The sequence below is a fragment of the Hyalella azteca genome, unplaced genomic scaffold (genome assembly GCF_000764305.2).
Source record: "Hyalella azteca isolate HAZT.00-mixed unplaced genomic scaffold, Hazt_2.0.2 contig4963, whole genome shotgun sequence".
NCBI lineage: Eukaryota > Metazoa > Arthropoda > Malacostraca > Amphipoda > Hyalellidae > Hyalella > Hyalella azteca.
Window position 1 is genome coordinate 61,092 of NW_025935171.1, and position 12,118 is coordinate 73,209.

A 12,118-nucleotide genomic window follows, 5' to 3' on the forward strand; every position below is an offset into this window, starting at 1 on the left:
GCATGGACTGACCTAAAGGATATTGGGTCCTGATGTAGAGGCAGGATGCCAGCCTCCCTTTGAGCTTATGTTATGTAGCAGCTTATATTTGCTGCTATAATTTAATTCCTCCATGATAGTGCAATAAATTCTTATTTTCTTCCTTTTGTACCGGCCGTTTTTCGTTATGCACGTGTGCTAATTTTTTACTTCTTTTCTTTTACAGGAAATATTACCACAAATTGCTCTGTTATACCTCGCTTAGTGGCAGGTGCCCATTCTGCTCAACCCCAACGAGATTCGAGTAAACATGAGTAGTAATGCTACGGCTGACAGCAATGAAGCGAGCTCAGGCCTGAGAGGCCATAAGCACTCCGCTCAAGATGCTGTTCTGGATGATGAACCAAATAGAGGTATTGTACTCTAGCTTAAAATTTGTATAGATCCTTGCATTATATTAAATGGTAAGCTTTCATGATGCTAACGCCTGCCACATCACGTTGGCCCTGCCTCACGGCTCGAGCTCACAGCGTGTCGACCAAGCTGCGATAGCCTGTTTCCGTTCGAAATTTCAACTCCTCAATTCCATCCCCCCGTCCCCTTATTTCAGCGAAACGGCGACGCAGCGAAACATTTGCCACCGGCATTTGCGGGGCGGCGCTTCAGCCCAAGAACCCCATCAGCGTCCTGAACGATACCCTGCCCGGGCTCGTGTACAGGGTTGTGGAGCAGAGTGCCCCTACCTGCACTGTAGCCGTCATCGTGAGTGCATACACTTTACAAACGGTGATTTTATAATAGTATTTTAGTAGGTGTAGTAACTTTAAAATTATATTCTTCTGGTGAATTTTTAAACTTAAGTGCTCTCATATCTACCTGAAATCGTAGCAATCGAGTCTGCAATTAGAAAAAATTATTTGTTAGGTGACGTAGAAATTAATAGCTATCCTTATGTGATTTCGCCGTTACCTTTCCATGAGCAACATCGTGAAAATGTCTGCGAATGCAAGCACTGTTAATTATTGTGTTGAGGCATAACCTTGAGGAGTGTGTCTATCATCCACGACGCATAACTCAACACTTCTTCATTCAGCTCGTCTATATACAAAAAATATGAAATGCTGATAAGAAATTTATTAATTTGTTTTCTCGGTTGTTCTGAAACATTTCAACGGTGCTGGAATGTATCTATGAAATTCTTATCCAGTTTTTATTGAGTTTTGCTTCTATTGGTCCCGGCGACTTAGTTATGGGGGCAACTCGAGTGTAATTCACGTTGATCTCGTTAAAAAGCTTGTTAAAACTATCAATAGTTTTATTTGTTGATATAATAACCTACGTAGTACTGGGGAAAGGGAACGCAGCCGTGCAGCGTGCACCACCAAATTTATGCACCAATCAACCCTGAAAAGAACGCCAAGCATATTTCCAGTTGGCCACCAATCAGTCGGTAAATAAGCTTTCCGTCAGTAAGCAGCTCATGAAATCATCATGCTTTAAATATTAGGAGCTCTACGCCACCATATTCTGTAGCGAATAGCACACAATGTGATAATAGTCCATTTGAAGCACGGCAGTGATGGTCTCCGACAGGCGTCCCTTAGGGGTTGGATAAAAACAAAGGTTGGATAAGCGTCTCCTATTTCAAAGTTCTACATGTAAAGGCCTGATATTAATATGATTCCCTTGTCCATTTCGATATATACAATACTCTGTCTATACACGTGCGAGTAATGGCCAGAGTTTTAAAATGCGTTTGATTTAAATTTTCTATGAGTCCAACAATTCTTTAATGCCTGTCTGCCTACAAATGCTGCAATGTGTTAGCGTATTAATATCACGTTATTTTTGCAGATGAATGACGTGGAGTACCGTGGTACGGGAAGAAGTAAGAAGCAGGCCAAATGCAACGCAGCGATCGCCGCCCTCGCTTCCTTCATTCTGCGCCCTCCCGTTTCTGACGTCACTCAGCTAGTGGCACGCTATCATGGGTATGAAAAATTGTCAACCCTTAACGTCGAATAACTTGTCAGAATTTTCACTCAGTACGTCACTCACTCTCACCCTTGGTTTAAATAAGCCGTGTCGTCAATCCTAGTCAGATCTACTGGTCTGGTCATTTGAGTTATCGTAGGTATCTAAAAGTTTGCTATCAGTGTCCAGATAATGCATTTGATCGAAATTTTTGGGTAGTCGAACAATTCTTCGGATGACGTTAGTAGATCAAAAAGCAGTTTTATGGAAGTAGTTGTAATATATATTAATATTACGACGTGAGAATTATGATAAACTTGAATCAATATGTAATATAAATGATCGTCAGCTGTTGCAGCCAATACTGATATGAGTCTTGACCTCCCGCAGCAACACTGGTACGCCGGATTTCACTGAGGACGTCTGCGCTGAGAAATTTGAACCCTACGACGCACGTACCTCGACTCACAGAGTCGTCTACACGGTGAGCGTTTATGTTTACCTTGAGCATATTTAATTGGTTATTTATCTGTATTTCAATTGCATTCATCTACACACACTTCACAAAGAATATGTGGGATTCTCATGGAAGTTCGTATTTGGGTTAGGGAAATTATATCAGCACGAGTTTCTCTCAGGATTTTTCGAAAGGTAATGAATTTAGCAAGTTGCGTTAAATTTTCATTAATTTTCGTCATTATACATTAAATTCACATGTTGAAATTATTAGTGACCTTGCGAATTATAGGTTTTTAGTTGCATGATTTGGAAACTATAGTCGGGAACTTGCATTCAACCGTCTAATCTATAACATAACATAACATATTGATCTCGGCGCTGAAGTGTAGGCCTGATGTGGCCTGTCGCCGATTCTTTTCCTTTTCGTGCCTTGTTCACAGAAGATCTAATATCGTTTCATTTGACCGGATCTTTTCATGACTGACGATAGTTTCATGTAGCTACTAGACTTCCACCGGGTACTTGTTGCACGTCTTTGAACATTCTCTATTAAATTTCCGTCCTTTTCAAATCTCGGTGACCACACAACGTTTCCAAACTCTAGATTCGGGCTCACGACAGCAACAAACGACTGATTCATCGTTTCTGCATCTAGGAACTCGTATGAGCGCCTGATTAGTCCAAGAAGTTTGTTGGATGTGTTAGCTTGCGTTTCAGCTCCCTGTCGACATAAACTCCAAGATCTTTTTCCACACTAGACTTTTCAATCATTACGCTCTCGTTGCAACCATGTCTTCTCATACTGTAATCTTGCTGTTCATTGTTCTTCCCGAGGTGAAGTACTTTACACTTGTCAGCATTAAACCGAAGCTGCCACGTATCAGCCCAGTTAACTAAGCTGTCAAGATCATCTTGCAATTGCGCTTTATTTGAAGCATCCTTCACTGTATTATAAACTTTTGTGTCGTCGGCATTCATGGAGCACACGCTGGAGACTGCTTCTGGCAAATCGTTTATAAAAGCATCGAACAAAATAGGCCCAAGAACGCTTCCTTGTGGCACGCCACTGCGCACTGATGCCCAGTCTGACACGGTTCCGTTAATACTGACACGTTGTCGTCTACCTACTAGAAAATCTCTGATCCATTGGAGTACGTTTCCCTCAATTCCCAAAGACTTCACTTTACGCAACAGCCGCTCCTGCGGAACACTGTCAAATGCTTTGGCAAAATCGAGGTACAATGCATCCACTGGCTCCCTTTCGTCCAGCAGGCGAGTCCAATCGTTCAACGTAGATAATAAGTTAGTGGTGCAGGATCTACCGGCGATAAAACCATGTTGACAATCTGATATGAGACGGTGAGCAGTCAAGTGATCGATAATCCCATCCCTCACAACAGATTCCATTGGTTTGCAAACAACACTTGTCATAAGACATAGATGTATACGATAAGACCACACATAAGATGTATACTCTCGCTACATCTCACTTGAACTCTCGTTTTCAGGATTCGAGCGTGACTCCGGTGAACTCAATGACGGCACAAGACCGAAACTATGAAGCCGTGCCAGTCACAAATGCCAGCAAGTTGGACCAGGCTAACCAGGCTCCAAGTGTGAGCAAGTTCTTCAATGGGCTCACCGTCATTGGAAAGAACCATATTAAGGTGCTGAAAAATATGAATCTCCTGATGCCCCAGACTGCCGCTGATATGGTTGCCGAGTAAGTAACGAGCACCAGAGATAATTCATAATATTGTTAGGGATAAGAAATGCGCGAATAATAGTTCTACATGATATTGTTACTGGTAAGGCTGACGAGCACTTAAGATGCTAAATTTTGTTGAAGTCGTTGCTGGTTGAATGCCTGACTATTCATATCTTATAATGTTTAGCATCTACATTTCGTTGTTTTAATTCAAGGCGTGACGATCCAAAAACCTGTGTCCCGATTTTGGATAACAACAACCAGTTTCAATTTCTGTGTAAATCTGGGACAATACCAGTACCAGACGAAATCCCGGACAAATATCTAATTTTAATATCTAATTTATCTGAATTTACATACTTCTATCGAGGCTTAACGAGACATACAAATTAGAATAGAATATAAATTATTTTTTGTTATAGAAATTAATCCCTAATGTAAGAATAAAATTGTTTCAGACATTGTTTGACCAAAATTTTGCTGTTTTTGTGATTTCATGTTTTTGTGTGATTACTATGTAAAATGATTTCGCTTGGCCCATCTTCTACATAAGAACAAATCTGGAGGCCACGCGAAATCCCGTTCACACTTTCGAAGCGGCCTATCTATAGTCGCCCGACTCATAGTCTGCCCATTAATAATCAATGTTAATTAATCCTTAATCCATGCTCTAGTAATACTTTTTTTGTCGCGTGTTGCACTGGAATTATCTCGTCTTGAATTGCGTCCGTAATATTTTATAAATTACATTTTGTTTCTTTTCATTCCAAGACTCGTGGGCGAAAAATTCATGACGCTGACCAACAACAACTCGACCATTGCTAAAGGCAGGGTACTGGCGGGCATCGTGGTCACGGACGACGAAGATTGTGATGCCACATTCATCCTGAGTGTCAGCACTGGCGCCAAGTGTGTCAATGGCAAAAGATTGAGCCTTAACGGCCTGTGCATCAACGACTGCCACGCTGAAATTGTATCCAGACGATGCCTTGTTCACTTCCTCCTGGCCCAGTTGGAGCTCTATCATGCAATCATAAGTGACGGTCAGTGCTTCTTGTATCTACGTATATCTTCTGTACATTTATCTTGTCCATCCCCTTAGAGGGGACTTCTGACGTGTGCCGGTGCTCGTCAGAAGTCCTATGGGATTTCGCGCTCCTAGCGAGATTGTTCCTGAGCGCGCCACCGCTGAGCTCGCGGTGTCTGATCGAAGGTCTCAGTTGTGGGGCGACGTTATTATGTAGGAAGGATTCCTTATATTTCCCTTCTCTGTCTCTCTCGTGCGGGCAACCGACGTCCCGTGTGAACGACCTCTTGTTCGAGTGTCTTCGTTTCTGTTGCTTTTCACCTGTCCCTCCTTGTCACTTCGTCTCTTTGAGATGCTAAAGCTGCTTCTTTCGAGTCAGCTTCAGAGGGCTGGACAATTTAGACCTTTTGCCCCTTGTAGGTGATGATTAATTTTAGATATTGAATAATTGAGACCTTCCGCCACGCTGGCGATGTTATATTTTGACCTCCGGTGCGAAATAGCTTGATAGCTCAAGCGCCAGTAATCCAAGCGCTACTACTACTTATCTTGTCTATTTGAGGTCTCGTGTATTAAAGACTGAACTCAGATTTTATCGTCAGCGAATGCTAGTTCTTCCATCATGTTGAAGTTAATCTTTAAATAATGTGTAATTATTGTTTTTCAGAGATGCCGCCAGGCGCTTCTTGTATGATTGAACAAGTACCCGACGACTCTGAGTTTAGACAACTCCTGAAGGTGAAGGACCGCTACAAGTTCCACCTATACATCAGCACAGCTCCTTGTGGGGACGCCAGAATCTTCTCCCCCCACGAGGAAAAAGCCGAAGTCGCGGATCCTCACCCCAACAGGCCTAGTCGCGGTCTTCTTAGGACCAAGATTCAGTCCGGTGACGGCCCAATACCTATTAAGGTACAAACTTGCTGTAATGTACCGTTATTGAGGCTTTAATACCATATATAATGGGTCTTTACTACATTTATCAGCCTATTTTAACTTGCCTTGTGATTATATGCCGAACGGTTCTCTGTCAGTTATGATTCGGTGTGCCACGTTTGATTGATGACACAGAACATGCATTATTGCTCGAATCTTCCTCATTGTTTACTCATTTGTGTATAAGATCTTAACCTGTCAATTCTCTGCGTTTCAATAATCAAAGATTCGTTGCATCTTCTCCTAGTTTCCACGAACATATATCATTCTCGCATTCGTTTTAGTTAATTCTATGCAGTTGAATATTGCTGGGCATTCTACACATTTTTGCACCAGGTGGAGAGCGTGCAGTCCTGGGATAGCGTGATGCGGGGCGAGCGTCTGCGCACGATGTCGTGTTCGGACAAGTTGGCGCGCTGGAACGTGCTGGGGGTGCAGGGCGCGATGCTCTCACACTACCTCATGCCCGTCTACCTCGAGTCCATCGTGCTGGGGTCGCTCTTCAACGCCTCGGACATGTGCAGGTAAACTCGGGGGCGCTCTTCAACGCCTCGCGCATGTACAGGTAACAACCGTCGTGCTCGGGGGCGCTCTTGAACGCCTCGTGCATGTACAGGTATCAACCAAATACTACCTTCTATCCTCCTTGATCCTGCTGTTTATTGAGATATCACATTTATTGCAGTAGTTCTATTCATTTACTTGACAACTTTTTGCAGAGCGTTATATGGGCGCTTTGAAAACCATCTTGAAGGACTACCTAAGCCGTTCATGATGCACAAGCCCAAGATGAACCAAGGAAGCAGCGCCGAGAAAAGGAATCCTCAGAAAGCGTCGTCGCTTTCTTTAAACTGGGACTGCGGTTAGTCGATTTTCAGCTCCGTTCAAGATTTTTCAGCTATTTCTTATTAAAAGATCCTGCCTCTGTAAACTTCTTACTAAATTTTTTTTAGTTACATTTCCCTGCAAATCTGAACTTATATTCGTGCTCATCCATACATTGAATTTTGAATGCACAGACGTAGTTTTTAAATCATTGGTCCGAATAAATTTTGACGATTTATTTTCGTAGCATTTTATAGTGGTAATGCAGCAATTAAATTGTAATTTCCTCCTGCAGTGACGGACAACCTTGAAATCTTGCACGCCGCGACAGGCAAATTGGAAACGCAACACCCTTCCCGGCTGTGCAAGCGTAGCCTCCTGAAGAGGTTCCTGAAGCTGGTGCAAAGAATGCCTCCTGGCTCAGGCCTTACATTCGCAGAGGACGCTCACTCTTCCTACAATATCATCAAAGCTAAGGCTGAAAAGTATCAGGTAAGCTAAATTAATAACATCTAGATTAAACTATATTACACAAATAAGAAGTTAATACAGGATGGATTGTGCCTGCTTATCAATGTTTAGCCTATTTCGAGGATAATGACTTCACATGAATCCTTATATTTTTAAATCCCGTTTGACTTCAGACGAATTATTTGGTGTAAATTATCTTACACAAATATTTTAAAAACAAGTCAAAAGAAAACCTACTGTCAAATTATGAATGAAAATCTGATTCTATTATTTTGTGTGTGAAGGAGAGCAAGCGCATCCTCGTCCAGGGCTTCCAGCAAGCAGGCTGTGGGACGTGGATCAAGAAGCCTTATGAACAGGGAGACTTCTACTTGCCTTCCAGTGAGCTCACTTCAATTACTGACGCCGCCAAGACTCTCATTACTAAAACTACTTAGGGTGCGCTGCCTAGTAGCGACGTCGTAGTCTTAAATTATGTGTTCTTTTTTAAAACAAATGACTCGTTTATCTAGAGCTGTAATAGGATTACTATAAAAATATTTACGCTCTTTTCAAGAAGCAAGAGAGGAGATTTCGATCTTTTATTATGTTAACAATTTTAGTCTTTATGAACTGAATATAGAGCAATCAAATCGTATTATTCTCAGTGGCCATTTTATTCCACGATATTCCTATAATGCGTGTGGGTCAAAAATATTTACCACCTGAGTTTGTTGGGTGCCTTTCTCATTCAAGGCGACTCGTGTTAAATTTTTTACAATCGCAGCTCAATTGCGAGCGGAAATGTTCCTCCTATCTTCCTTGTTCGGGCAACGATTTTTTGAGATGTTTGCTTCGGGATCAAATCCTGACCATTCATATGTTATTTTATTAGAACAGATTAAATTGCTGTGCGGGTGAATCTGTTCCACCAACTACTCTGATGGCCGAGCTATCATATTATTTTTGTTCTTCAAGGGATTTCGCAGGTTTGACTTTAATTTGCAAGGGTTTGACTTTAATATGCAAGGGCTTTGATTTTAATTTGCAAGGGGTTTCGCTGGTTTGATTTGATTTTAATTTTACTCAATGATATATTATCAATCTAAGATGTCTTGCTTCAGTCAGAAATTCATTTCTCGATTGTTGTCATTAGTTTTTACCCAGTTGGCATCGCTGTGGGTGATTTAAAAATAATCTTCATGTCTGTCAAAATTATAGTGCGTACGATTCTAACTGCCCATTTACAGCGTAGGAAACTTTTATTAATTATCATTTTTGCACTGCAAGACTCATCAAGCCATCATTGTTTCTTTTCAACCCCAACTGTTTGTGCAGCCGTTCGCTGGGAATATCTTTTGTAACTTCTGAACTTTAATGAGTGAACCTAGGGTTCGCTTTGAAAACCCTTGAATTGCAATAACAAATAAGCCTTCAGCTGTCATTTACCTATCAACTGATGCCTGCTTTGCTACTTAAATGACTGTCTGCAGTGTCTGGTTGCCTGAGTGCAATGGCTTTATACTTTGTTTGCTGCCAAATACTTGTTTTCTTATCTGTTCGATACCTTAACGCCTGATGCAATGCACGCCTGATGCAATTCTGACGAATCCTGTTTCAAGATGCCGGTATATCTTTGAATATTTATCTTGATGTCAGAATAACTCTCGGGCAGGGTGGCCCAGTGGTTAAAGTTCAGAGTACCAAGATTGGCGCAGAGAGGTGCGGGTTCGATCTCAGCTCTGTGCGCCAGTTTCTGGTCAGAATCGGCGAGGAGTCCGGGCGGTTAAGCAAAGCAGAATTGTTGCGGTGAGTTACGAGTTCGAGACCGCAAAATGCTGTGAATGTTCTGCGATGTTAAGAATCGGCGACAGGCCTACGGCCTAATAAACGCTGAAACCGCTATTATTAAAATCGGCAAGCACGTAAATTGGAGTTGACAATCTTACACTCGAACTCGACACGCCAATACATTGATGCATCATAGCAATACATTGACACATCATAATAATAAAATATGATAAGATGGTGTTAATATTTACATAGAAATACAAAAAGTTTGTGTCACTATTTCACGCAGAAATACGAAAAGAACTAAACTCGCTTTTCGCCTGAAAATTGTTCCTGTAAATCAGTTTAATCGAAAATGTGGGATGCAGAAAAGGAATTATACGATTTATACCAATGCTGCTATTGCCGCATAATGGGATTCCGGCTTGAGCTGCGGACGACTACGGACATGTGTGTTATTGTGTATATATGAAGTTATTTTACTGCCACACTGGTTGGTGGAAGTGCTGAAAGAGAAATACAAAGTGAAATCAACAAGTGAAGTGGAGTGATCAAAATCTGAGTTGTGCTCAGGCTGGGAGGTGTGCTACCTGCATACCCGAAGTCTTCAAATCAAATTAAAAAAATATGAAGTTATGAACAATCGGCTACATCAGCTCAGGTCCTCTCGGACCAGTGGATGGAGATCAAGGTGAAGGTGTACCAGACAGTGTCAGAAAGAAGCATGTCCGTGTTGTTGAGAATGCAACTCTCCTGAGTCAGGGTAAGGGACTCAGTATTCTTATTAAACCAATTGGCTCTAACTCAAGCACATTTCTTAGAAACCCTGTCAAGTTAGCCCGCGGTTTGAGAGACTCTCCATTTGTTAAATTTTCTGAATTTAAAGTACGTACTAACACAAGAAGAAGCCTAATGGCAGTTGAGTTCAGAACCATCTCAAATTCCAACCTTAGTTCTCTCCTTGAAGTATCTAAAATAGGAATATGCCAAGTCAAGTGCACTCAACCTGGTTTTGACTCTACTATAAGTGGAGTGATTGGACCAATTCACCCATCAGTAGAAGTTTCTGAGCTACTAGAGACAGCCAAGTCAGGTACTGTGAAGATCGCAGGGATGGTACGTCTTTCAAGAAATTCAAGTCACCATCAAGGAGTTAGAGCAGAGTCATCCGCACTCCGCAGTGAAGGTGATTTTTGAGGGGTGGCAGTTGCCCAAGGAGGTTTACATTGATTACCTCAGGTACCCAGTGTAGTGAGACCATTTGTAGGTATGTGCACAAAGTACCCTCGAACCGTTGAACGTAAACAATGCTGGCAAAATGGCGGACAGCCACTTTCCGCATCGGCACGCGTAAGATATTTAATTTTGAAAGTCCCGCCAAAATGTTAGCTTAATTTGATTGACTTTTGTTTGGAAACGAACTAAAAAAACTTGAACTATGACGACATCATTTTTTTTTTTTCGAGAAATGTCTATCAAGTACCTGCTTAGCTGGGATGTGCAAGAGGTAACATTTGGGCAGGAAATAAACATGGATATCATATTTTGAAATTATTGAAGGATAATTTGAAATCAAGATTATAGTTTTTAGAGCATGCTCTCGAAATTTCAGAGATTTGCAGCCATTCGGACAGTTTTTCTACCATGTCCTGTCGCGCTGTTTACATTCAGTTCAGTCATGAGCCAGTGAGGTACGCTGGTCCTGAACAGACTACTGCCGAGACTGAGACATGAGATGAGACAAGACATGAGACTGATGAGAGGGTACATGAGACGAGGCATGAGACAATATATGAGACGAGACATGAGACGAGATGTGAGATGAGACGCAAGACAAGACATGGGACAAGGAGATGAGACACGAGATGAGACATACGAGATTGGACATGATACAAGGCATGAGACAAGATGTGAGATGAGACGCGAGACAAGACATGAGACGAGACATGAGACAAGGCATGAGATGAGGAGAAAAGCATGAGACGAGACGTGAGATTGGATATGAGACGAGGAGATGAGACATGAGACGATATGAGACATGCAATGAGACACAAGATGAAATGAGACACGAGATGAGACAAGACAAGACACAAGACGAGACACGAGACGAGACACGACACGAGGCACGAGACGAGATAAGGCACAAGACGAGATGAGACGAGTCACGAGACGAGATGAGATGAGGCACGAGACGAGATGAGACGCGGCATGAGAGATGAGACGAGGCACGAGACGAGATGAGACAAGGCACAAGACAAGATGAGACGAGGCACAAGACAAGACACGAGATGAGATGAGATGCGACGAGGCATGAGACGAGGCACAAGACGAGATGAGACGAGGCATGAGACGAGATGAGACAAGACATGAGATGAGACGAAGCACAAGACAAGATGCGACGAGGCACGAGACGAGATGAGACAAGGCACGAGACGAGATGAGACAAGACATGACATGATGATGATGATCAGTATTTAATATTATTATTAATATCAAGATTTACTAATATTTATTATAATTTGTTATGAATTAATATTAATAAAACTTAATAATATTATTATTACTGGTAAATTTTATTTGCATATTTTATTTAATTTCATATTTTTAAGCTCAATTATGGTGCCAAGACCATGAAACTGAAATTTATTCCATTCAATTCTGCCTTTAAGTTAAGTTATAGCATTCATATCTAGCAGTTGCACCCATTTCCCCCACCCACCTGCAGTCAAAGTCTCAACCAAAATGTTTTATTCTAGTTAGAGGTAGATAGTCTACAACATGAGCTTTCCAATGGTACTAAAAACTTTGAAATTGGCTCATAGGAAACCTACAAATGATAGTTTTTCCAAAAAAAGTGACAGAAGTTGGTCCATTTTTTTTTTTCACTCATACTTATATGATAATTTTCTAAATTTTTTCTCTTTTCAGTGGTGTAATTTTCATTACGATCACAGGAAAAAAATTTTTTT

General features: G+C 41.6%; 1 protein-coding gene across 2 annotated transcripts; it reads left to right on the plus strand.

The window, feature by feature from the left end:
- The first annotated feature begins 203 nt into the window (after window positions 1-203).
- Window positions 204-8,661, plus strand: LOC108668083 (double-stranded RNA-specific editase Adar). 2 transcript variants are annotated; one of them, XM_018155214.2, is made up of 11 exons: window positions 204-392; window positions 590-765; window positions 1,834-1,970; window positions 2,344-2,437; window positions 3,921-4,135; window positions 4,892-5,163; window positions 5,815-6,059; window positions 6,420-6,607; window positions 6,803-6,945; window positions 7,204-7,400; window positions 7,664-8,661. In XM_018155214.2, the coding sequence occupies exons 1-11, from the start codon at window positions 290-292 to the stop codon at window positions 7,814-7,816; spliced, it is 1,923 nt and encodes a 640-aa protein (XP_018010703.1). In that variant the 5' UTR covers window positions 204-289; the 3' UTR covers window positions 7,817-8,661. The 2 variants fall into 2 exon arrangements, with proteins under 2 accessions (XP_018010703.1, XP_018010706.1); XM_018155217.2 differs by having other exon boundaries at window positions 590-741.
- The last annotated feature ends 3,457 nt before the right edge of the window (window positions 8,662-12,118 follow it).